We start from the raw sequence: 23,180 nt of genomic DNA on the forward strand, positions 1-23,180 counted from the left end.
CCCAGGCTGGTCTTGGACTCCTGGCCTCAAGCAATCTTCCCACCTTGGCCTTCCAAAGTGTTAGGATTACAGGCGTGAGCCAGGGCGCCCGACCTAAGTTATTGTTACTCTTATTGCTGCTGCTGTTGTGATTCCCGTGTTAAGAAGAGAGACGGATTGGGGAGCAGCCCAACGCCGGAGGTGGAGGTGGAATTCGAATGCCAGACGGGACGCTGGAGCTCTCGCCCGCGGTGCTAAGGCGTCTTCCCCACTCCCCACAAGGGGGCGCCAGAGGCCGGGCGCCCGGTTTTGAGGGGGGGCACCTCGTCCCTCCCCTCCCTTCTGTCCTCCCTCCCGTCCTCCCCGCTCCGGGCCCCACCCGGCTCAGACGGCTCCGGACAAGACCGCGAGCACAGGCCGCTCCGCGGGCGCCTCGGATCCCTGCGGGACCCCACCCCCGCCCAGCCTGCCCAGCCCGCTGCAGCCGCCAGCGCGCCCCGTCGGTGAGTGCTCCCAGCATCGCAGCTGTCGCCTCACGACCCCCGCCCGAGCCTGCCCTGGTTCCTCATGCCTGATCCCTGCTCCCCGCCACCCTATCCCCAGTCTGTAACGGTCTCCCCAGGTGTTCCCCAATCCCTCCCAGTCTTCACCAGTCCCCCCAGTCTGTAACCATGTCCCCCACTCCACCAGTCCCCTCACTCTTCCGCAGCCTCTCCCACTCCCCTAATCTCCTCCATCCTCCCCCAACACCCCTCCCTATCCCCTGGCTAGAGATCCTCTGGGCAGGGTCTCCATCCAGGCCCTCATCCATATCGGCTAACTTGGCTCCTCCAGCCACCCAAGAGCCCCTCTCCAGCCTCACCAGCTCCATCGGCCACTGCTGATGGCATTCTCCCCAACACTCTCTCAGGGCCCTCCCTGCCTGGGACACCGCCCAGAGCCCTCTCCCTCTGCCCACATCCCAGATCCTGCCTCTCTTTTCCGCTCCTGCCACTCCTTCACGAACTCCCTTTCCTTTTATCTCCCCCACCCCCTCGCCACCCCTTTTAAAAGTCTCATGATTTTATGGATTTTAGCATATTTGATTTGCAGTTATTTTGATGCTCAAATTGCTCCATTTTTGACCATTGGCCACCCCTGCAAGCTGGGTCCTCTGTTCCTGTAACATGCCCAATCCGCCTTTGAGCACTTCCTCACCGTCTGACCCAGGCTCACTTGTTCTTCCCTGCCCCAGCCCTGGAATCCACCATTTCTCTAAGGAGTCCCAGGTTCTTTTAGTGGTGAATGGTATTTAGAGACTCCCATCTTACCAAAAGTTGATTCTTTGAAAAGATCAGTAAAATCATAGGCATCAACGGGACCAATCGTTTTTGTTTTTCTTTTTTTTAAAAAAGTAAAGACACACACATATGGCTGGTATCAGAAATGAAAGAGGGGACATCACTACAGATCCTATGGTAAATAAAAGGATAGTAAGGGAAGATAGAGAACACAGTCTGGGTGCTGGAGGTGCTCATTGCTCCTGGATTGGTCATGGTTAACCTCCCTAACTCAGATCTTTAGACCTACAATAGGATTGCAAGCTCTGAGGTCAGGTTGCCTGGGTTTGAGTCCCAGTTCGAGCATTTTCTAGCTAAGTGATCTTGGGTAATTTATTGCTGTCTTCATTTGCCTTGTTGCTGAGCCTCCTTTGCCTTGTTAAAAAAGCAGAGATGAGGCCGGGCGCGGTGGCTCAAGCCTGTAATCCCAGCACTTTGGGAGGCCGAGACGGGCGGATCACGAGGTCAGGAGATCAAGACCATCCTGGCTAACACGGTGAAACCCCGTCTCTACTAAAAATACAAAAAATTAGCCGGGCGTGGTGGCGGGCGCCTGTAGTCCCAGCTACTCGGAGGCTGAGGCGGGAGAATGGCGTGAACCTGGGAGGCAGAGCTTGCAGTGAGCCGAGATCGCGCCACTGCACTCCAGCCTGGGAGACACAGCGAGACTCCGTCTCAAAAAAAAAAAAAAAAAAAAAAAAAAAGCAGAGATGAGGCCGGGCATGGTGGCTCATGCCTTTAATCCCAGCACTTTGGGAGGCCGAGGTGGGCGGATCACGAGGTCAGGAGATCGAGACCATCCCGGCTAACACGGTGAAACCCCGTCTCTACTGAAAATACAAAAAATTAGCCAGGTGTGGTGGCGGGTGCCTGTAGTCCCAGCTACTCAGGAGGCTGAGGCAGGAGAATGGCGGGAACCTGGGAGGCGGAGCTTGCAGTGAGCTGAGATCGTGCCACTGCACTCCAACCTGCAGCCTGGGTGACAGAGCGAGACTCCGTCTCAAAAAAAAAAAAAAAACAAAACAAAACAGAGATGAGCCAGCATGGTGGCTCACACCTGTAATCCCAACACTTTGGGAGGCCGAGGCGGGTGGATCACCTGAGCTCAGGAGTTTGGGACTACCCAGGGCAACATAGTGAAACTCTGTCTCTACTAAAAAATACAAAAAAAAAAAATTAACTGGGTGTAGTGGCGCATGCCTCTAGTCCCAACTACTTGGGAGGCTGAGGCAGGAGAATCTCTTGAGCCGCAGAGGTGAAGGTTGCAGTGAGCCGAGATTGTGCCACTGCACTCCAGTTTGGGCTACAGAGTGAGACTCCATCTCCAAAAAAAAAAAAAAAAAAAAGACAAGGAAAAGCGGGGATGGTAATAGACCTACTTTACAGGGTTATGAAGGTTAAGTGAGTTAGTACAGTGCCTGGCATGCAGTGATCATAAATGTTGCCTCATTTTTCTTAACACTCAACAGCCCTCATGACCTGGGTACACCCAGGCAACCTTCTCAGCTCCATTTCTCAACCCTCCTCTTTGTGCCCCTGTGTCAACCACCCAGATATTTCATGGCTCCCAACACACCAGGACCTCTCACACCCCCAGACCTTTGCATGCACCGTCCTCTCTGCCTAAATCCCCTTGTCTTGCCTGCTGTTCATGGAGCAGCTCAAAAGTCAGCCCTGCCCTGAGTCTTACTGGTGCTGTGGTCGCTTTCTCACGCCCTCCTCTGGATGTCTGGCTTGTGTCTAGGTCCTCATTAGAGGCTCTGGGTGGGTGAGGGACGATCTCTGACTGGTTTCTGGGTCCACAGTGCCTGAAGCATGGAGTGAGTGATTTCAGTGAAAACGTGTCAAATGATGGAAGGGTGAAGGGAGGAAGAAATGAATGAAGTGATTAAGGAATCCGTTTCTTCCAGGCAGCTTCTGTATCTTTCGCCTTGTCCATCTCTTGGATTTCCATTACCACCATCAATCCCCCTTCTTCAACCATGTCACCATTCATCTTTCTTCTTTCTCTTCCTTCAGCTGGTTCACTATCATCTCCTCTTTTTTTTTGTTGTTGTTTTTTTGTTTTTGTTTTTTTGAGATGGAGTCTTACTCTGTTGAGTGCAGTGGTGGGATCTTGGCGCACTGCAACCTCCGCCTCCCGGGTTCAAGTGATTCTCCTGTCTCAGCCTTCTGAGTAGCTGGGATTACAGGTGGCCACCACCATGCCTGGCTAATTTTTTATATGTTTAGTAGAGACAGGGTTTCACCATATTGGGCAGGCTGGTCTCAAACTTCTGACCTCAGGTGGTCCACCTGCCTTGGCCTCCCAAAGTGCTGGGATTACAGGCATGAGCCACTGCACCCAGGTTTTGTTTGTTTGTTTGTTTGTTTGTTTTTTGAGATGGGGTCTTGCTCTGTAGCCCAGACTGGAGTGCAGTGGCATGATCATAGCTCACTGTAGCCTTGAACTCCTGAGCTCAAGCAATCCTCCTGCCTCAGCCTCCCAAAGTGCTGGGACTACAGGCATGTGCCACCATGCCCAGCTAATTATTTTTTTTTGTAGAGATGGGGGTCTCACTATTTTACCCAGGCTGGTCTTGAGCTACTGACCTCAAGCAATCCTCCTGCCTCGGCCTCCCAAAATACTAGGATTACAGGCATGAACCATCGTGCCTATCCCAATTCCATTCTTCCTCCTGCCACCCACCATCCATGCTCTGTGACCACATATTTGTGACCACAAATATCTGTGCTCCTCCTCCTTCTCCACCCATCCTGCCACCCAGACAGTCTATACTCAGACCCCTTTCTTCCTCCTTGGCCAGGCCGCCCATGCTCATGCCCTCTCCCCATCCCACAGGCAGCTCTCCATCTGCACGTCTCTCCGTGAACCCAGTGGGCAGTGTGCCGCCACCATGTTCAGCTGGCTGAAGCGGGGCGGGGCGCGGGGCCAGCAGCCCGAGGCCATCCGCACGGTGACCTCGGCCCTCAAGGAGCTGTACCGCACGAAGCTGCTGCCGCTGGAGGAGCACTACCGCTTCGGGGCCTTCCACTCGCCGGCCCTGGAGGATGCAGACTTCGACGGCAAGCCCATGGTGCTGGTGGCTGGCCAGTACAGCACGGGCAAGACCAGCTTCATCCAGTACCTGCTGGAGCAGGAGGTGCCCGGCTCCCGCGTGGGGCCTGAGCCCACCACCGACTGCTTTGTGGCCGTCATGCATGGGGACACTGAGGGCACCGTGCCCGGCAACGCCCTCGTCGTGGACCCGGACAAGCCCTTCCGCAAACTCAACCCCTTCGGAAACACCTTCCTCAACAGGTGTGCCAGCCGCGGGCCCAGGGCGCATCCTTCTTTTTCTTTTTGTTGAGACGTAGTTTCCGTTCTTGTCACCCAGGCTGGAGTGCAGTGGTGCGATCTCAGCTCACGGCAACCTCCACCTCCTGGGTTCAAGCGATTCTCCTGCCTCAGCCTCCTGAGTAGCTGGGATTACAGACACCCGCCACCACGCCTGGCGAGTTTTTGTATTATTAGGTACAGACGGGGTTTCACCATGTTGGCCAGGCTGGTCTCGAACTCCTGGCCTCAAGTGATCCACCCGCCTCAGCCTCCCAAAGTGCTGGGATTACACGCGTGAGCCACCGCACCCGGCCCTGGGGGTGCATCTTGCTGTCCCCCTTCTCTGTCCCCTCCCTGACTGTGTTTCCCTCCTTCTCAGCCCCAATTCCCTTCTCTCTACCCAATTCTTCCCATGCCTGTCTCTGCTCTCTTATTCAGGGGAGCACCTAGGCTAGTGAAGTCAGCATGCCTGGTTCAAATCCCCGCCAGCTGGGTGGCCTCAGGCAAATGACTTGACCTCTCTGCCCCTCTTGTAGCCTCATCTGCAAAATGGGGATCAATCACCTTGGGCCAGGTGCGGTGAGACTCGGTCTAAAAAAAAAAAAAAGAGAATCACCATGGTCTCTATGACATGGTTGCTGTGAGGACTTGGAACAGCACCTGGTGGCTGGGTGCGGTGGCTCATACCTGTAATCCCAGCACTTTGGGAGGCCAAGGTGGGCAGATCACCGGAGGTCAGGAGTTCGAGACCAGCCTGGCCAACATGGCGAAACCCTGTCTCTACTAAAAATACAAAAATTAGCTGGGCGTGGTGGTGCATGCCTGTAATCCCACCTACTCGGGAGGCTGAGGCAGGAGAATCACTTGAACTCGAGAGGCGGAGGTTGCAGTGAGCCAAAATAGTGCCACTGCAATCCAGCCTGCGTGACAGAGCAAAACTCTATCTAAAAAAAAAAAAAAAAAAGAACGCACCTGGCACAAATTAAGTGCTTACCGAACATGAGCTGTGACTGGTTACAGCTCTGAGATGGTCCTGGTCACCCTTTTTCTGTCTGGAGTCTTTCTTCGCCCATACAGGATGCTCTGTCATGCTGTCCCGAGTCCCTCTTCATGTTTTCCCTCCTTCTGTCCTTCCCTGTGTTGACCTCTGACCTTCCCTCTATCCCCCAGGTTCATGTGTGCCCAGCTCCCCAATCAGGTCCTGGAAAGCATCAGCATCATCGACACCCCGGGTATCCTGTCGGGTGCCAAACAGAGAGTGAGCCGCGGTGAGTGGGGCTGGACCCTGGGGTCAGAGGAAGGAGCGGCTGGGCCTCGACTCCTGGGTCTGAGGGAGGAGGGGCTGGGCCTGGACTCCTGGGTCTGAGGGAAGAGGGGCTGGGGGCCTGGACTCCTGGGTCTGAGGGAGGAAGGGCTGAGCCTGGACCCCTGGGTCTGAGGGAGGAGGAGTTGGGGACCTGGACTCCTGGGTCTGAGGGAGGAGGGGCTGGGGGCCGGACCCTGGGGTCTGAGGGAGGAGGGGCTGGAGGTCTGGACTCCTGGGTCTGAGGGAGGAGGGGCTGGAGGTCTGGACTCCTGGGTCTGAGGGAGGAGGGGCTGGAGGTCTGGACTCCTGGGTCTGAGGGAGGAGGGGCTGAGCCTGGACTCCTGGGTCTGAGGGAGGAGGGGCTGGGGGCCTGGACTCCTGGGTCTGACGGATGAGGGCCTGGGATCTGGACTCCTGGGTCTAGAGGAGGAGGGGCGGTGTCTCCACTGGGACCTGGGCCTGCATCCTCTGGCCCTGGCTGGCAGGGCAGCCCAGGGAGCTAGTGGAAGCCGTGACTGCTCCGTGCTGGCTCACATCGATGGGTGGGGGAGGCGTGTGAGTGACCACGTGGTGCGAGGGGGCAGGAGCCGCACGTCTGGGCAGGCAGGAAGGATGGGAAGGGAGAGATGAAGAGGGACAGGGATTCCGAGGCAGTGAGACAGTGATGCAGGGAGACACAAGGCCCAGAGATGAGGCAGAGCCCGGGCAGGGGAAGCTGGGCCCTGTGAGCTCCTGGCTCTGCGTCTGGGCCACAGATGGGGCTGAGAAGAGGATGGGAAGGGAATCTGGGTGGGGGCCAAGGCCAGGCCTGGAATTTATAAACAGCTGTGCAAGGAGAGCGGCGGGGGGTGGATTCCAGCGGGGGCCTCCGGGTGTGCTGAGCCCCCACCACTCCTGCCCAGCCCAGCTCAGCATCTGTGGCCCCCCAGCCCCACGAACTTGTGTCCCCCACCCCCCATGGCCTCGGAGGCCGGGAACTGGGGCAAAGGAGGCTGCCATGTGGGGCAGAGGGGATGAGAGGCCCTGGCGAGGAGGCTGGGCCTGGGGTGGGGCGGGGACGCCGGGGGTGACGGTGTCCCTGGCCGCCGTCCAGAGGCCCCACGGGAGAACGGCAGGAGGCAGCTGCAGAAACGATTGGGAGGACGTGCTGCCAGCTGAGGGGGAGGAATTCCTGGGGCTCCCACCCCAGGGCCTGGGCCTGGGACAACGGGAGGGAGTGGCTCTCTCAGCCAGGGCAGGGGTGCCAGCAGGGGCGTCCAAAGGCCATGGGTGGTGGGGGAGTGGGGAACGGGGTCTCCCTTCCTGGCCTTGGGGGTAGAGGAAGAGGAGGAGAGAGTGTCCAGCTGTTGGTGTGTGTGTGACTCTGTGTGTATCTTGGGAAAGTGTGTCGCTGTGAATGTGGGTGCGGTGGTTCCATGCATTTGTGTATAGCAGTGGACGTGCCTCATCATGGCCTTGGCTCTGAGGTTGTGTGACTTTGAATTGTGTACCTGCCTCTGTGTGTGTGTGTGTGTGTGTATGCGTGTGCCTATAATTGTGGCTGCATGACTTTGTTTTGTTCGTTTGTTTTTGCGACAGAGTCTCACTGTCACGTAGGCTGGAGTGGAGTGGCGCGATCTCAGCTCACTGCAACCTTCGCCTCCCGAGTTCAAGTGACTCTTCTGCCTCAGCCTCCTGAGTAGCCGGAACTGCAGGCACCCGCCACACCCATGTCCGGCTAATTTTTGTATTTTTTTTTTTTTTTTTTTTTTAGTAGAGACAAGAGTTTCACCATGTTGGCCAGGCTGGTCTCAAACTCTGGACCTCAGGTGATCCTCCTGCCTTGGCCTCCCAAAGTGCTGGGATTACAGGTGTGAGCCACTGTGCCCGGCCTGCTGGATGACTCTGTGTGACTCTGAAGGGCTGTGTGGGGCTATGGGAGACTTTGTGGGATTGTGTGCAACTGATTCTGTCTCTATATATTGTTATATTGTGAAGTGTGTATAAGTGTGTGTGTGAGAGAGACATGAAGGGCATTGTTTGTCTATGTGTCTGTGGATTTAGTGTGTGTCATTGTGGGTGTGAGTCTGACATTGTGTGCCTGTGCATGAGGCATATATGTGTATCTGGGCTGTGTGTGACTTTGTGTGGCTGCGTTGGGCGGTACAGGGCTGCGGGGATTTTGTTGGGCTGTGTGTGACTACCTGTGATTGTACCTCGGGATACAGTTGTGTGCTTCTGTGTGGTGTTGTGTATGTGAGAATGTGTGTGTGTACAGGAGTGTATCTTTTGTGTAACTCTGTGTGTGTCTGTGTGGGTGCCTTTGGGTTTGGGAGGGCATGGGAGGTTATGTGTGTGCGATTGTGTCTGGGTGTGCACATGTGCCTCTGTACCTGTGTTCGTGCAGGTCTCTGTCTGTGATGTGTGTGCATCTCATATTGTCTTTGTGATTGTGTGACTACAAACATCTGTGCAGGTCCCACATTGTGAACACGGGTGTGTCTGGGAAATTAGCTGGGTGTGGTGGCGCCTGTAATCCCAGCTACTCGGTTGACTGAGGCAGGAGAATCGCTTGAATCCGAGAGGCAGAGATTGCAGTGAGCTGAGATCGCACCACTGCACTTCAGCCTGGTGACAGAGCAAGACTCTGCCTCAAAAAAAAAAAAAAAAAAAAAAAAGCTCAACCATTTAAAAAAAAGAGAGAGAGACAAGGTCTTGCTCTGTCTGCCGGTTGGAGTGCAGTGACACAATTGTGGCTCACTGCAGCCTCCAACCTCTGGGCTCAAGTGATCCTTTTGCTTCAGCTTCCTGAGTAGCTGAGACTACAGATGCATGCCACCACGCGTGGATAATTTTTTTTTTTTTATTTTTTTCTGTAGAGACAGGGAATGTCATCTCGCCTAGGCTGGTCTCAGACTCCCAGACTCAAGCGATCCTCCTGCCTCAGCCTCTCAAAGTGCTGGGATTACAGGCATGAGCCACTGTGCCCAGCCACCTACATAATTTTTAAGTGGACAGTTCAATGCCAGGCATTATTTTAAGCTCTCTCTCTCTCTCTCTCTCTCTCTCTCTCTCTCTCTATATATATATATATATATATATAAACTCATTTATATTCTTTTAATCTTTACAACAGTCCTTTTTTTTTTGGGCAGGGGGGGTGGACAGAGTCTCACTCTGTCACCCAGGCTGGAGTGCAGTGATGCTATCTCTGCTCTCTGCAACCTCTGCCTCCCAAGCTCAAACCATTCTCGTGCCACAACCTCCCATGTATTTGGGACCATAGGCATGAGCCACCAACACCAGGCTAATTTTTTTGTATTTTTAGTAGAGATGGGGGTTTTGCCATGTTGGCTAGGCTGGTCTCGAACTCCTGGCCTCAAATGATCTGCCTGCCTCAGCCTCCCAAAGTGCTGGGATTACAAGTTTGAGCCATCACACCTGGCTTCACAACAGTCCTTCTATGATCTGCATTTTACAGAAGAGAAAACACAAGTTCAGAGAGGTTAAGCTACTTTCCTAAGATCACACAGCAGATCGAGGCAGAGGAGGGATTCAAATCCAGGTATTCTAGACAGCTAAGTCAGGGGGTCTCAATCAATGCTCGCCTCAGCATTGCTCGCTGGTGATTAAATGAGTGAACAAGCAAAGGTGAGAATGGGTGGATGAAGGAGTGAATGAGGAAATGAATGGTGAAAGGAATGAATGAATGAGCGTGGGAACCCATGGCTGGGATGGGTGCTTCATCAGAGCAAGAATCTTGTCTGTGTGTTTTCTGCAGTATCTCAGGCTCCCAGGACAGGGCTTGGCACACATGAGACTCTCAGTAAATATTGCTAAATCAATGCAAAATATTTAACATCTCAGCCTGGCCAACATGGTGAAACCCCGTCTCTACTAAAAATACAAAAATTAACCGGGTGTGGTGGTGCATGCCTGTAATCCCAGATACTTGGGAGGCTGAGGCAGGAGAATCGCTTGAACCTGGAGATGGAGGTTGCAGTGAGCTGCATTCATGCCACTGCACTCCAGCCTGGGCGACAGAGTGAGACTCTGTCTCAAAAAAAAAAAAAAAAAAAAAATCTGCTATGGCAAGAGCACATGAACTGTAGTTGCTGGATCATGGGGGGATCCAACAGATCCTGGGGAGAAGCTGGGGTGATAGAGGCATGTGGCAGCCTTGGGGTTCCATAGAAGCACGGGGGGATCTTTTAGCAAACATATCAGTATTTTTTTTTTTTTTGAGACGGAGTCTTGCTCTGTTGCCCAGGCTGGAGTGCAGTGGCATGATCTCGGCTCACTGCAAGCTCCGCCTCCCGGGTTCCCGCCATTCTCCTGCCTCAGCCTCCCAAGTAGCCGGGACTACAGGCGCCCGCCACCACACCCGGCTAATTTTTTGTATTTTTAGTAGAGACGGGGTTTCACCATGTTAGCCAGGATGGTCTCGATCTCCTGACCTCGTGATCCGCCCACCTCGGCCTCCCAAAGTGCTGGGATTACAGGCGTGAGCCACTGCGCCTGGCCTCATGTCAGTATTTTTAACAACCTACACATGCACACCTACAAAGCACACCACTAATAACTGGTTAAAGAATGAGCGAATGAAAAAATGGAGGCCTGGAGGCTGTGCACGGTGGCTGACTCCTGTGATCCCATTTTGGGAGGCTGAGGCAAGAGGATCACTTGAGCTCAGGAGTATGAGACCAGCCCGGGTAACATAGTGAGACCCCGTCTCTACAAAAAAAAAAAAAAAAATTTAGCCACGTGTGGTGACGGCCGCCTGCGGTCCCAGCTACTAGGGAGGCTGAGGTGGGAGGATTGCCTGAGCTCCGGGAAGCGGAGGTTTCAGGGAGGCATGATCCCGCCATTGCACTCCAGCAAAGGAAAAGGGGGATGATTACCCCTGTAACCAGATGGCTTGAGGACTTGAGGGGCTGGGACCAGAGTGGGGGGAAATCCTGGGGACTGGGGAACCAAAGCAGTGGTACCCACTGAGGGCCTTGGCTATTTTGCCTAGACAGGATTTGGACAGCCAACAATGTGAACATCTTTACAGTCCAATATGCAAGAGAATGGATGCTACTGAATGGCTGGAGGCTGGGGGTCTGACTTCTGCCCCTTGCGCCCCTGTCTCTCCACTCCCACTCCAGGCTACGACTTCCCGGCCGTGCTGCGCTGGTTCGCGGAGCGCGTGGACCTCATCATCCTGCTCTTCGACGCGCACAAGTTGGAGATCTCGGACGAGTTCTCGGAGGCCATCGGCGCGCTGCGGGGCCATGAGGACAAGATCCGCGTAGTGCTCAACAAGGCCGACATGGTGGAGACGCAGCAGCTGATGCGCGTCTATGGCGCGCTCATGTGGGCGCTGGGCAAGGTGGTGGGCACGCCCGAGGTGCTGCGTGTCTACATCGGCTCCTTCTGGTCCCAGCCTCTCCTCGTGCCCGACAATCGGCGCCTCTTTGAGCTGGAGGAGCAGGACCTCTTTCGCGACATCCAGGGCCTGCCCCGGCACGCCGCCTTGCGCAAGCTCAACGACCTGGTGAAGAGGGCCCGGCTGGTGCGGGTGAGTCGTCCTGGGGTCTGGGTGCGCATTCTTGGAGGAGGGTGCAAGGGGAGCCCCTGCCTTTCCTCCGTCCTCCCCTACCAGTGCTGTGAGTCCCTGACTTATCAGTGCTCAGGTTAGTTAGTTCTCTTGAAGTTGGGTCATTCTGGCACAGAGTGGAGCAGGGAGGAAGAACTAACTGTATGGAGACTCATTCCTCTGCCTTTGGATTTCTGTGTCGACACAGTGTCACCCTGGCTTCACTGTCCTGGTATTTCTATTTCTTCTTCCTCTTCCTCCTCCTCCTCTTCCTCCTGCTCCTCCCCTCTTCTCTCCCCTCCTCCTCCCCTCCTCCTCCCCTCCTCCTTCTCCTCCTCCTGCTTCTGTTTCTGCTTCTCTTTCTCTCTCCTTCCTTCCTTCCTTCCTTCCTTCCTTCCTTCCTTCCTTCCTTCCTTCCTTCCTTCCTTCCTTCCTTCCTTCCTTCCTTCCTTCCTCTGTTCCTCTCTCCCTCCTCCCTTCCTCCTTCCTTACATCCTCTTTCCTTTCCTCTTCCTTCTTTTTTAAGAGAGAGAGTCTCGCTCTCTTGCCCTGGCTGGAGTGCAGTGATGCAATCACAGCCCACCACAGCCTCAAACTCCTGGGCTCAACTGATCCTCCCTCTTCAGCCTGCCCCAAGTAGCTGGGACCACAGGTGCGTGTCACCACGCCCAGCTAATTTTTTACTTTTTGTAGAGTCTGGGTCTTACTGTGTTGCCCAGGCTGGTCTTGAACTCCTGCCCTCAAGTGATCCTCCCTGTTTGGCCTCCCAACGTGCTGGGATTACAGGCATGAGTTATATTGAATTTTTGAGCTTCCTGTAGAATATAGACATACCAATACTCATTATTCTACCCTTCTTGTTTATGTTTTGATAATTTATAAGATTGTGGCTCAAAGGTTTCCAAGTTCATTGGTTTATTCCACAAATATTTCTTTTGCTTTTCCTTTTTTTTTTTTTGAGACGGAGTTTTGCTCTTGTTGCCCAGGCTGGAGTGTAATGGCGCAATCTCGGCTCACCGCATCCTCCGCCTCCCGGGTTCAAGCGATTCTCCTGCCTCAGCCTCCTAAGTAGCTGGGATTACAGGCGCCCACCACCATGCCTGGCTAATTTTGTATTTTTAGTAGAGATGGGGTTTCTCCATGTTGGTCAGGCTTGTCTCAAACTCCTGACCTCAGGTAATCCGCCCGCCTTGGCCTCCCAAAGTGCTGGGATTACAGGTGTGAGCTACCATGCCTAGCCAATCAGGGCTCTTTGAATTCCTTCACTGTTTTGTCCCCAGCGCCCAGAACAGAATTGGTGCTCTGTAAATATTTATTGAATGAATGACATTGAACAAACAGTTGCATTGAACAAAATCTCCTCTATGCCCGGCCTGGTGTTGGGTGGTGCAGGAGACACAGCAGTGACCACAGTGGTTCCAGTCCTGTCCTGCTGAGGCTCCCAGTCCTAAATAATCAAGGCAGTTCCAGGGCTCAGTCCTCACTGGGGCTCCTGGAGAGGGGACAGACCCATCCCCAGACAATGATGACCCAGTGTGGTCAGAGCTGGGGCGGGGTAGCTGGGGCAGGCAGAGAAGGCTTCTTTGGAGGAGAGGGCATCTGAGGGGAAATGTCAGTGTTGAACCCAGTGTAGACAGTGTGCATAACTCAATTAGAGGCTGAGGATGTGGCTGAGATCAGAGGTGGTGTGGGTTGTGTCCGGGAATCTGTGCTTTGTCCCAAGGGCACTGGGGAGCCAAGGAAGGGTTTGGAGCAGGGAAAGGAGAGAACCCAGTGTAGACAGTGTGCATAGCTCAGTTTGAGGCTGAGGATGTGGCTAAGAGTCAGACCCCTGGAGATAATGTGGACTGTGTCCGGGAATCTGTGCTTTGTCCCGAGGGCACTGGGGAGCCATGGAAAAGTTCAGAGCAGGGAAAGGAGATAATTCGACTCAAGCTGCCTTTTGGAGGGTGGATTCAAGGCAGGTGAGTCTAGGAGCCTGGAGACGAGGCAAAAGGCTTGGAGGTTCCTGGATCCGGACAGGCCTTGCAGAGGGAGAGGAGAAAGGAGAGCGCCGGTTTCAGAGCAATTTTGGATGTCGAATGGAACATTCTCAGGGGAGGCTGCCAGGGTGGAGGCGGGGCAGGAAGCTGGGCAGGCAAGGAGGCCAAGAAGGTTCTAGGGGGTGGAGGAGCCTGAGGTATTGGTTTAAGGAGCAACGAGAGTGGGTGAGTCAGAGCCCCCACCCCCACCCCAGGAATCCTCCTTCGGAGGGAGCGGCCCAGTGTGGACGGGGCTGCCACTCCTGGAACCTTCGGAATTCACCTTGCGCTCCTCTGCCCAGGCGGCTCTGCAGTGTCTGTCCCTCTCTTTTCTGTCTCGGTATCAGTCCCTTTTCTACCTCTCTCTCAATCTCTTTCTTCTCCATTTTTACTTTCTCTTTTATTCTAACTCCCTTTCCTTCTCTTTCTCACCCTGTCTGTCTCCTCCTGACTCTCCATCTCTCCCCCGCTCCGCCGCCGCCTTCTCTCTGTCTTCCTCCTGGTCTGTCTTAGACTCCCCCAGGTTCGTTCCCGCGGGTCCCTTGGCGGGAGCTGGAGCACAAGGCTCAGGGACAGAGGGGTGGGGCCGGGCCAGACACCTGGTGCCCCCGCCGGGCTGGGGGCGGCTCCGGAAACCCAGACAAACCCCGGAGTCAGGGACCCAGCCCCGGCCCAGCCCGCCTTCCCACCTTATCTCTTCCTGGCACCTTCCCCTGCTTCCTCTCTGGAAAAGCCATCAGTGCCCTCCCGCCTCCCCTCCTTTGGTCCCTATGGAGCCGCCCTTCGGCCCTGCCCCCTGACTCCATTGGCCCGCTCTCACAGGCCCCGCCCCCAGCCCGGCCACACCCCTGCCCCGATTGGTCCTTCAGACCCTTAGGCACTCCCTCCACCTCTTCCTGCTGGTTCATCCATGGCTCCCCAGTGCCGCTCAGGACACAGGAGCATGGGATTCTGGGTTTGCTGTGACCAAGGTTCACTGCCCCTCCGAGGTAATCACCCTTCTCCCAGTGCCTCAGTTTCCCATCTGTACTTTGGAGGGTGTGGACGAATCCTCTGACTCTAGGTCCTTCGACTGAAGTGATAGCTGCTAGAAGGGGCGATTTTATGATGCTGTGATACGTGAGACCAAGATCTTGGGAGGGTCTGATTCTAAAGACGCCAAGATGCCCTGAACCTTCAGACCACATTCTCTGCAGTGGCCCAGTGACATTCATTCAGCAGTTGCCGAGCACATGCGGCACTCTTCTAGGCTCTGGGGATACAGCAGGGCACAAAGATAAATTCCTTTTCTCATAGAATTACTTTTTAGTGGGGAAGCAGACATTAAACAAATCAATAGTTATGAAGAAAAATGAAGCGGAGGAAAGAGGGGCTGGCGAGGGACTATCTTAGAGCGGTCTGAAGGAGAGGAAGGGGTGAGAGGAAGGGGCGAGCCGAGTGGCAACTGGGTGGAAGAGCAGTCGATGCAGTGAGGACAGCATGTGCAAAGGCCTGGGGCAGCCATTTACTTGATGTGTTTGAACTGAGAGCCTAACGGGGCTGGAGACAGGGTGGTGGTGGAGGGTGGAAGAGATGAGGATTTAGAACCAGTCAGGGACCACCAACATTCTCAGCATTCTAAATCCGTGATTCTTTAAAATATATATATATTTTTTAGTTGGAGTCTTTCTCTGTCACCCAGGCTGGAGTGCAGTGGCACGATCTCGGCTCACTGCAACCTCTGTCTCCTAGGTTAAAGTGATTCTTGTGCCTCAGCTTCCCGAGTAGCTGGGACTACAGGCAGGTGCCACCACATCCGGCTAATTTTTGTATTTTTAGTAGAGACGGTGGGGGCTGGGGGGGGGGGTCTCACCATGTTGGACAGGCTGGTCTCGAACTCCTGACCTCAGGTGATCTGCTGGCCTCGGCCTCTTAAAGAATTTTTTTTTTTTTTTTTTTTTTTTTGAGACGGAGTCTTGCTCTGTCGCCCGGGCTGGAGTGCAGTGGCCGAATCTCAGCTCACTGCAAGCTCCGCCTCCCAGGTTTATGCCATTCTCCTGCCTCAGCCTCCGGAGTAGCTGGGACTACAGGCGCCCCACCTCGCCCGGCTAGTTTTTTGTATTTTTTAGTAGAGACGGGGTTTCACCGTGTTAGCCAGGATGGTCTCGATCTCCTGACCTCGTGATCCGCCCGTCTCGGCCTCCCAAAGTGCTGGGATTACAGGCTTGAGCCACCGCGCCCGGCCAGAATTTTTTAACAAGTCTTTTTTTTGTTTTTGTTTTTGTTTTTGTTTTTTGAGACGGGGTCTCGCTCTGTCACCCAGGCTGGAGTGCAGTGGCCGGATCTCAGCTCACTGCAAGCTCCGCCTCCCGGGTTCACGCCATTCTCCTGCCTCAGCCTCCCGAGTAGCTGGGACTACAGGCTCTATTTTTTAGTAGAGACGGGGTTTCACCGTGTTAGCCAGGATGGTCTCGATCTCCTGACCTCGTGATCCACCCGTCTCGGCCTCCCAAAGTGCTGGGATTACAGGCTTGAGCCACCGCGCCCGGCCCAACAAGTCTTTTTTATTGAACATTTAAGACCATCTCATGGAAAGGCATTCATACTTTATCAGACGTGATTCTCCCACACCTCATCCCACCAGCTCCCAGGGCCTCTTTCCTAGAGGCAACCGCCGTAAGTAGTTTCTTGTGTCTCTTTTCAGATATGTTGCATTTTATAAAAGCATTTATTTACTCTTTTTTATTTTATTTATTTATTTATTTTTTTGAGACGGAGTCACACTCTGTTGCCCGGGCTGGTGCAATGGCACATGCCAGATTCCACTTAGGGCATCCTGGGATGGAGCTGTCCAGGAATGTTGACAAGACAATTAGCTCTGAGTCCTAAACTGGAGAGAGAGGCTTAGGCTGGTATGCAGATTCAGGAGTGGACCTCTTTAAGGGATGTTTAAAACTGGGAGGGACTGAGCTCACTTAGTTAGAAGAGAGGAGGAGCCCAGGGTGAGCCCCAGCAGGAGGAGGCCATGGGGCTCACAGTGTGGTGCTGCCACCTGTAGCACCTGTAACTTGTCAGAAATGCAAATTCTCATCCAGACAGTGGCTCTTGCCTGTAATCCCAGGTACTTGAGAGGCTGAGGTGGGAGGATCCCTTGAGCCCAGGAATTTGAGGCTGCAGTAAGTTATGATTGCACCACTGCACTCCTGGCTGGGCGATAGAGCAAGACCCTGTCTCAAAAAAAAAAAAAAAAAAAAAAAAAAAAAAAAAAGCTGGTCGGGCGCGGTGGCTCACGCCTGTAATCCCAGTACGTTGGGAGGCTGAGGCGGGTGGATCACCTGAAGTCAGGAGTTCAAGACTAGCCTGATCAACATGGAGAAACCCCGTCTCTGCTAAAAATACAAAAAAAATTAGCCAGGTGTGGTGGTGCGCACCTGTTAATCCCAGCTACTTGGGAGGCTGAGGCACGAGAATTGCTTGAACCCAGGAGCTGGAGGTTGCAGGGAGCTGAGATTGCACCACTGCACTCCAGCCTGGGCAACAGAGCGAGAATCTGTCTCAAAAAAAGAAAAGAAAGAAAAGATGAGAAACGCAAATTCTCATGCCGCAGGCCAGACCAAGTGAATGGGAATCTCTGGGAGTGCGGCCAGCAGCTTGTTTTAACAAGCCCCCTGGTGGACCCTGACGCAGGCTCAGGTGAGAACTCTTCCCACAGGTTCATGCTTACATCATCAGCTACCTGAAGAAGGAGATGCCGTCTGTGTTTGGGAAGGAGAACAAGAAGAAGCAGCTGATCCTCAAACTGCCCGTCATCTTTGCGAAGATTCAGCTGGAACATCACATCTCCCCTGGGGACTTTCCTGATTGCCAGAAAATGCAGGTGGGAAGCTGCCCGGGAGGGGAAGCTGCCCGGGAGGGAGTGTTAGGGGGTGGGTGATGGGAAGGTTGGCTTCTGGAAGCTCTGAGATGGGACCTCAAAAGCCGGAGGAATAGGTGGCAGGTTCTGGAAAGCGCCTCCCTCAAATAGTTCCGTGGGAGCGTGGTTTTATGAGTCAGGCTAGGGGAGTGAAGAGAAAACCCAAAATAACAGTGGCTAAATTAAGAGAGAGGGTTTTTCTTTCTTTCCTCCATAAAACTCCCAGAAAGTGGTCCGGGACTGGTTTGGTGCTTTAGAGCTAGGGATCTAGTCCCTTTCTGTCTTATTTCTCTTCCATGCCTGGCCTCCAGGCCCAAGGAACCTCATGGTACAAAAGGGCTGTGAAGGCTTCAGCCACTGTGTCTGCGTTCCAGCCAGCAAGAAGTTGGGAAAGGGAAGAAAAGTATACAGTCTCTTTAAGAACGGTTTCTGTTTATTTTATTTTTCATTTGTTTATTTATTGGAGACGTAAATATTTATATTTGTAAAATATAAATATTTAAAATATATACGGTAGGGTGCAGTGGCTCATGCCTGTAATCCCAGCACTGTGGGAGGCCAAGGCAGGTGGATCACCTGAGGTCAGGAGTTCGAGACCAGCCAGGACAACATGGTGAAACCCCGTCTCTACTATACAAAAATTAGCTGGGCGTGGTGGCGCATGCCTGTAATCCCAGCTACTCAGGAGGCTGAGGCAGGAGAATCGCTTGAACACGGGAGGCAGAGGTTGCAGTGAGCTGAGATCACGTCACTGCAGTCCATCTTGTGTGACCGAGTGAGATTCTGTCTCAACAAATTAATACTTTAAAAGATTTATTTATTTATTTATTTATTTATTTATTTATTTATTTGAGACGGAGTCTCGCTCTGTCGCCCAGGCTGGAGTGCAGTGGTGCGATCTCGGCTCACTGCAAGCTCCGCCTCCCGCGTTCACGCCATTCTCCTGCCTCAGCCTCTCTAGTAGCTGGGACTACAGGCGCCCGCCACCGCGCCTGGCTAATTTTTTGTATTTTTAGTAGAGACGGGGTTTCACTGTGGTCTCGATCTCCTGACCTTGTGATCCGCCTGCCTCGGCCTCCCAAAGTGCTGGGATTACAGGTGTGAGCCACTGCACCCGGCCTGTATTTCATTTTAATGAATGTAAATAAGCACATGTGGCTACTGGCTGCACTACTGGACAGGCTAACAGTAGAAGCTGCATATGCAACCTGTGCTTGCCTCAGTGGACTTGAACTTAGTCATACTCTGGCTGCCTGGGAATCCAGGTTGCAACCTAGGAGCCCCAACCCTTCAGAGTCGTGATCATCTGGCCTCTCTGCCTTGGCTCAGGAAATTCCCACAGGGCTGTGAAAGGAATGCACCTTTGCAGAGACAGTCCTGGTGCAGTCTGGGCCACTGAGAGTTGCCCATGTGAGCAGCGGCATGACGCCAAGCCCACCCTACAGCTGCGCTAGCACCAAGTGACTTCTTCGGTGGGGAGGCGGTGGTCCCAGGGACCCCTGATGATCTCTTCATCCCAAACCTCACCTCCAAATTTGGTAGCCAGCCACTCAGTCCTTTCTGCGTGGTGTGGTAGTGCAGTGGCAGGAACTGAGCTTCCCGAACTTTCTTTTTTCTCCCCTCCCTTGTTTGTTTTGAGACAGGGTCTAGCTCTGTCACCCAGGCTGGAGTGCAATGGTGCTATCTCAGCTCACTGCAACTGCTGTCTCCCGGGGTTCAAGAGATTCTCCTGTCTCAGCCTCCCAAAGTAGTTGGGACTACAGGCGTGCACCACTGCACCTGGCTAATTTTTAATTTTTTTTTTTTTTTTTTAGAAATAGGGTTTTGAGGCCAGGTGCAGTGGCTCACGCCTGTCATCACGGCACTTTGGGAGGCCGAGGTGGGCAGATTACCTGAGGTCAGGAGTTCAAGACCAGCCTGGCCAACATGGCAAAACCCCGTCTCTACTAAAAATATGAAAATTAGCTGGGCGTGGTGGCAGGTGCCTGTAATCCCAGCTACTTGGGAGGCTGAGCCAGAAGAATCGCTTGAACCCATGAGACAGAGCTTGCAGTGAGCTGAGATCCGGCCACTGCACTCCAGCCCGGGCGACAGAGCGAGACTCTGTCTCAAAACAAAACAAAACAAAACAAAAAAAACAAAAAAAAAAAAAAAGAAAAAAAAAGAAAAAAAAGAAATATGGTTTTGCCATGTTGTCCAGGCTGGTCTTGCACTCCTGGGCTCAAGTGATTCTCCCACCTCAGCCTCCCAAAGTGCTGGGATTACAAGTGTGAGCCACCCATGCCTGCTGAGTTTTTTAAAAATTTTCAATGTTGTGCATGCTGGCTGGGCAGCTAGAGTCCAGTAGAGGGCAGTTAGGGTTCTAGGCCGGTGTGGATGCTCTGAGAAAGGTATACTTGATGCGAAAACACTGAAATCCTTCTCTGCTAGCTGGCAGAAGGTTGCTGCTCTCACTCATCGGAGGGTCCCCAGCATCCCCACCCTCCAGTAATTCTGGGGTTTAGGAGAAAGCCTCCGGGACCTTGTTGCCCAAGTATCTTCCAAGTGGTGGGTGCCCGAGCAGAGCAGGTTGTTCAGATCTTCAAATACTTCTGCATGTGTCAGTAAAGAGCTGCCACCCTGGCTGGGCGCAGTGGCTCACACCTGCAATCCCAGCACTTTAGGAGGCTGAGTGTGAGGATGGCTTGAGCCCAAGACTTTGAGACCAGCCTGGGCAACATAGCGAGACCCCCGTCTCTACAAAAAAAAATTTAGCTGGGTGTGGTGGTGCGTGCCTGTGGTCCCAGCTACTTGGGAGACTGGGGCCAGAGGATCCCTTGAGGCTGGGAGTTGGAAGCTGCAGTGAGCTATGTTGGTGCCACTGCACTTTAGTCTGGGTGTCAGAGCGAGACCCTGTCAAAACAAAACAAAACAAACAAAAGACAGCTGGGCATAGAGGCTCATGCCTATAATCCCAGCACTGGGAGGCTGAGGCAGGTGGATCACAAGGTCAGAAGTTCGAGACCAGCCTGGCCAACATGAAACCCCGTCTCTACTAAAAATACAAAAATTAGCCGAGTGTAGTGGTGTGCACCTGTAATCCCAGCTACTCAGGAGGCTGAGGCGGGAGAATCGCTTGAAACCAGAAGGCAGACGTTGCAGTGAGCTGAGATCGTGCCATTTGCACTCCAGCCTGGGCAACAAGAGCGAGACTCTGTCTCAAAACAAACAACAACCAAAAAACCCACAAAAGCTGCCCCCCGAGCTTCTCCAGTGTCCTGGTACCACCTTGCAGCCTGAGGGCCTCAGGGATGGCGCCGCTTGAATTTTGGGTCCCCCTGTCCCCAACCACAGGAGCTGCTGATGGCGCACGACTTCACCAAGTTTCACTCGCTGAAGCCGAAGCTGCTGGAGGCGCTGGATGAGATGCTGACGCACGACATTGCCAAGCTCATGCCCCTGCTGCGGCAGGAGGAGCTGGAGAATACCGAGGTGGGCGTGCAGGGGGGCGCTTTTGAGGGTACCCACATGGGCCCGTTCGTGGAGCGGGGACCTGACGAGGCCATGGAGGACGGCGAGGAGGGTTCGGACGACGAGGCTGAGTGGGTGGTGACCAAGGACAAGTCCAAATACGACGAGATCTTCTACAACCTGGCACCTGCCGATGGCAAGCTGAGCGGCTCCAAGGCCAAGACCTGGATGGTGGGGACCAAACTCCCCAACTCGGTTCTGGGGCGCATCTGGAAGCTGAGCGACGTGGACCGCGACGGCATGCTGGATGACGAGGAGTTCGCGCTGGCCAGTCACCTCATCGAGGCCAAGCTGGAGGGTCACGGGCTGCCCGCCAACCTGCCCCGTCGCCTGGTGCCACCCTCCAAGCGACGCCACAAGGGCTCCGCCGAGTGAGCCGGTCCCCCTCCCATGGCCCTGCTGTGGCTCCCCAGCTCCAGTCGGCTGCACGCACACCCCTGCCCCAGCTCACACATGCCCTGCCTGCCCTCCTTGCCCATCTGTAAGGACCGGGGGTCTCCCTCCGCACTACCACCAGACACCCCGGTGGAAGGGTTTAGAGGGGACCTCGGGAGGGACAAGGCTTCTCTGTCTGCCCTTCACACCTCCAGCCTCACGTTCACTTAGGCACATCACACAGACACTGGCACGCGCAGGCATCCATCCATCCATCCATCCATCCTTCATTCAAATATTTATTGAGCACCTACTATGTGCCCAGCCCTGTTCTAGGCACCGGGCATTACCACAGAGAACAAAATAGACAAATACATCTGCCCTCATGGAAGGTGACATTCCCAGGAGAGGGTACTTACACAGTCACACAAACACACACTAATTCCTGGCACGACCCCAGCCCCTTCCCTGGGTGAGCAGCCCTGTGGTTGAAATGACTGATAGACCCTCTTCTGCTCCGCTTCCTCCTGCCCAGCCAGGCCAGACCCTCAACCCACTCCATCACAGCCTCAGGTCTCGGGACCATGGGGGCTCAGAGGGGAGACACAATCTTCTTTCTTTCCTTCTTTCCTTCCTTCCTTCCTTCCTTCCCTCTCTTCCTTTTCTTCCTTCCTTCCTTTTCTGTTTTGTTTTTGCCCCCAATTCTGTCCACACCCATTCCCTCCCTCCCTCCTTCCCTCCCTTCTTCCTTCCTTTTCTCTCTCTTTGTTTCCTTTTCTTTATTTTCCTTTCTTTCTTTCCTCTTTCTTTCTCCTTCCTTCCTTCTTTTTCTTTCCCTCCCTCCCTCTCTCTCTTTTCCTTTCCTTTCTTTTCTTTTCTTTTTTTAATAGAGTCTTCCTCTGTCACCCGGGCTGGAGTGCAGTGGTGAGATCTCGGCTCACTGCAACCTCCACCTCCTGGGTTCAAGTGATTCTCGTGCCTCAGCCTCCCGAGTAGCTGGGACTGCAAGCATGAGCCACCATGTCCAGCTAATTTTCGTATTTTGAGTAGAGACGGATTTTCACCATGTTGGCCAGGCTGGTCTTGAACTCCTCATCTCAGGTGATCTGCTTGCCTCGGCCTCCCAAACTGCTGGGATTACAGACATGAGCCACCGTGCCCAGCTTCACACCCATTTCTTTTAAAAGGATCCTGTAGCAGGAAGAAAAACCCCTTCCATCTCGCTCCTCCGAGACTGTACCCCCTTGGAGGTATTTCCATCCTCCACTTGTCCGTGGCTGGAAATGCCCAGCCTGCTCCTGGCCCCCTGGAAGCCTCCCCACAGCTGGTGGTCTGGACTTAAGGATTGCTGGGCCACCGCCTCTCTGCCCATCACCATTCCATATTTAAGTGGAGCCCCTACATAGAAAGGCCTCGGGGCTTTATTTTAGTCTTTTCAGGGATGTCGTGGGCGGGGGAGGGGGGTTCTTGGTGCTACAGCCCTCTCCCCACCCCTAAAGGGACCCCGACGCTATCTGCTGCCTTCATCACGTTATTAGTGCTTGACCCTGGCAGGGGACCCCATGGAAAAGATGGGGAAGAGCAAAATACATGGAGACGACGCCCCCTCCAGGATGCTCGCTGGGATTCCCACGCCCACCATTGTCCCCCACCCCGTGGCTGGGAGGGGCCTCTGAACGGAACAGTGTCCCCACAGAGCGAATAAAGCCAAGGCTTCTTCCCATGTGGCAGTCAGGCTGACTTGGGACAGGGATCGCCCGCCCTCCCCCAGGGAAGGAGAGAGCTGGGCAGGATTTGGGGTTGGGGGAGGCCCCCTTCCGTGCTCTCAGGGGCGGGGTGGAGTCCGTGACTCAATGCAGCGAGGCCTGGTGACTCAGGCCTGGGCTGGGGGCCAGATCG

General features: G+C 54.1%; 1 protein-coding gene and 1 long non-coding RNA gene across 2 annotated transcripts; both read left to right on the forward strand.

Annotated features, from left to right (window-relative positions):
* Positions 1-365: 365 nt before the first annotated feature.
* Positions 366-23,004, forward strand: EHD2 (EH domain containing 2). The gene is made up of 6 exons (XM_015124363.3): positions 366-482; positions 4,141-4,599; positions 5,788-5,885; positions 11,053-11,465; positions 17,196-17,360; positions 20,730-23,004. Exons 2-6 carry the CDS (start codon positions 4,196-4,198, stop codon positions 21,279-21,281), a joined length of 1,632 nt encoding a protein of 543 aa, XP_014979849.1. The 5' UTR covers positions 366-482; positions 4,141-4,195; the 3' UTR covers positions 21,282-23,004.
* Positions 19,190-20,316, forward strand: LOC144337239 (uncharacterized). Its single transcript, XR_013410040.1, has 2 exons — positions 19,190-19,257; positions 19,640-20,316. It is a non-coding gene; the product is annotated as an uncharacterized LOC144337239 (long non-coding RNA).
* Positions 23,005-23,180: the final 176 nt, after the last annotated feature.

The sequence above is a fragment of the Macaca mulatta genome, chromosome 19, assembly GCF_049350105.2.
Source record: "Macaca mulatta isolate MMU2019108-1 chromosome 19, T2T-MMU8v2.0, whole genome shotgun sequence".
NCBI lineage: Eukaryota > Metazoa > Chordata > Mammalia > Primates > Cercopithecidae > Macaca > Macaca mulatta.

Bases quoted from the DNA above. Each gene is read 5' to 3' on its own strand.
- EHD2 (XM_015124363.3), top strand. From the start codon at position 4,196: ATGTTCAGCTGGCTGAAGCGGGGCGGGGCGCGGGGCCAGCAGCCCGAG. The intron at 5,886-11,052 runs GTGAGTGGGGCT...CTCCCACTCCAG, and splicing joins CAAACAGAGAGTGAGCCGCG to GCTACGACTTCCCGGCCGTG. The intron at 17,361-20,729 runs GTGGGAAGCTGC...CCCCAACCACAG, and splicing joins CTGATTGCCAGAAAATGCAG to GAGCTGCTGATGGCGCACGA.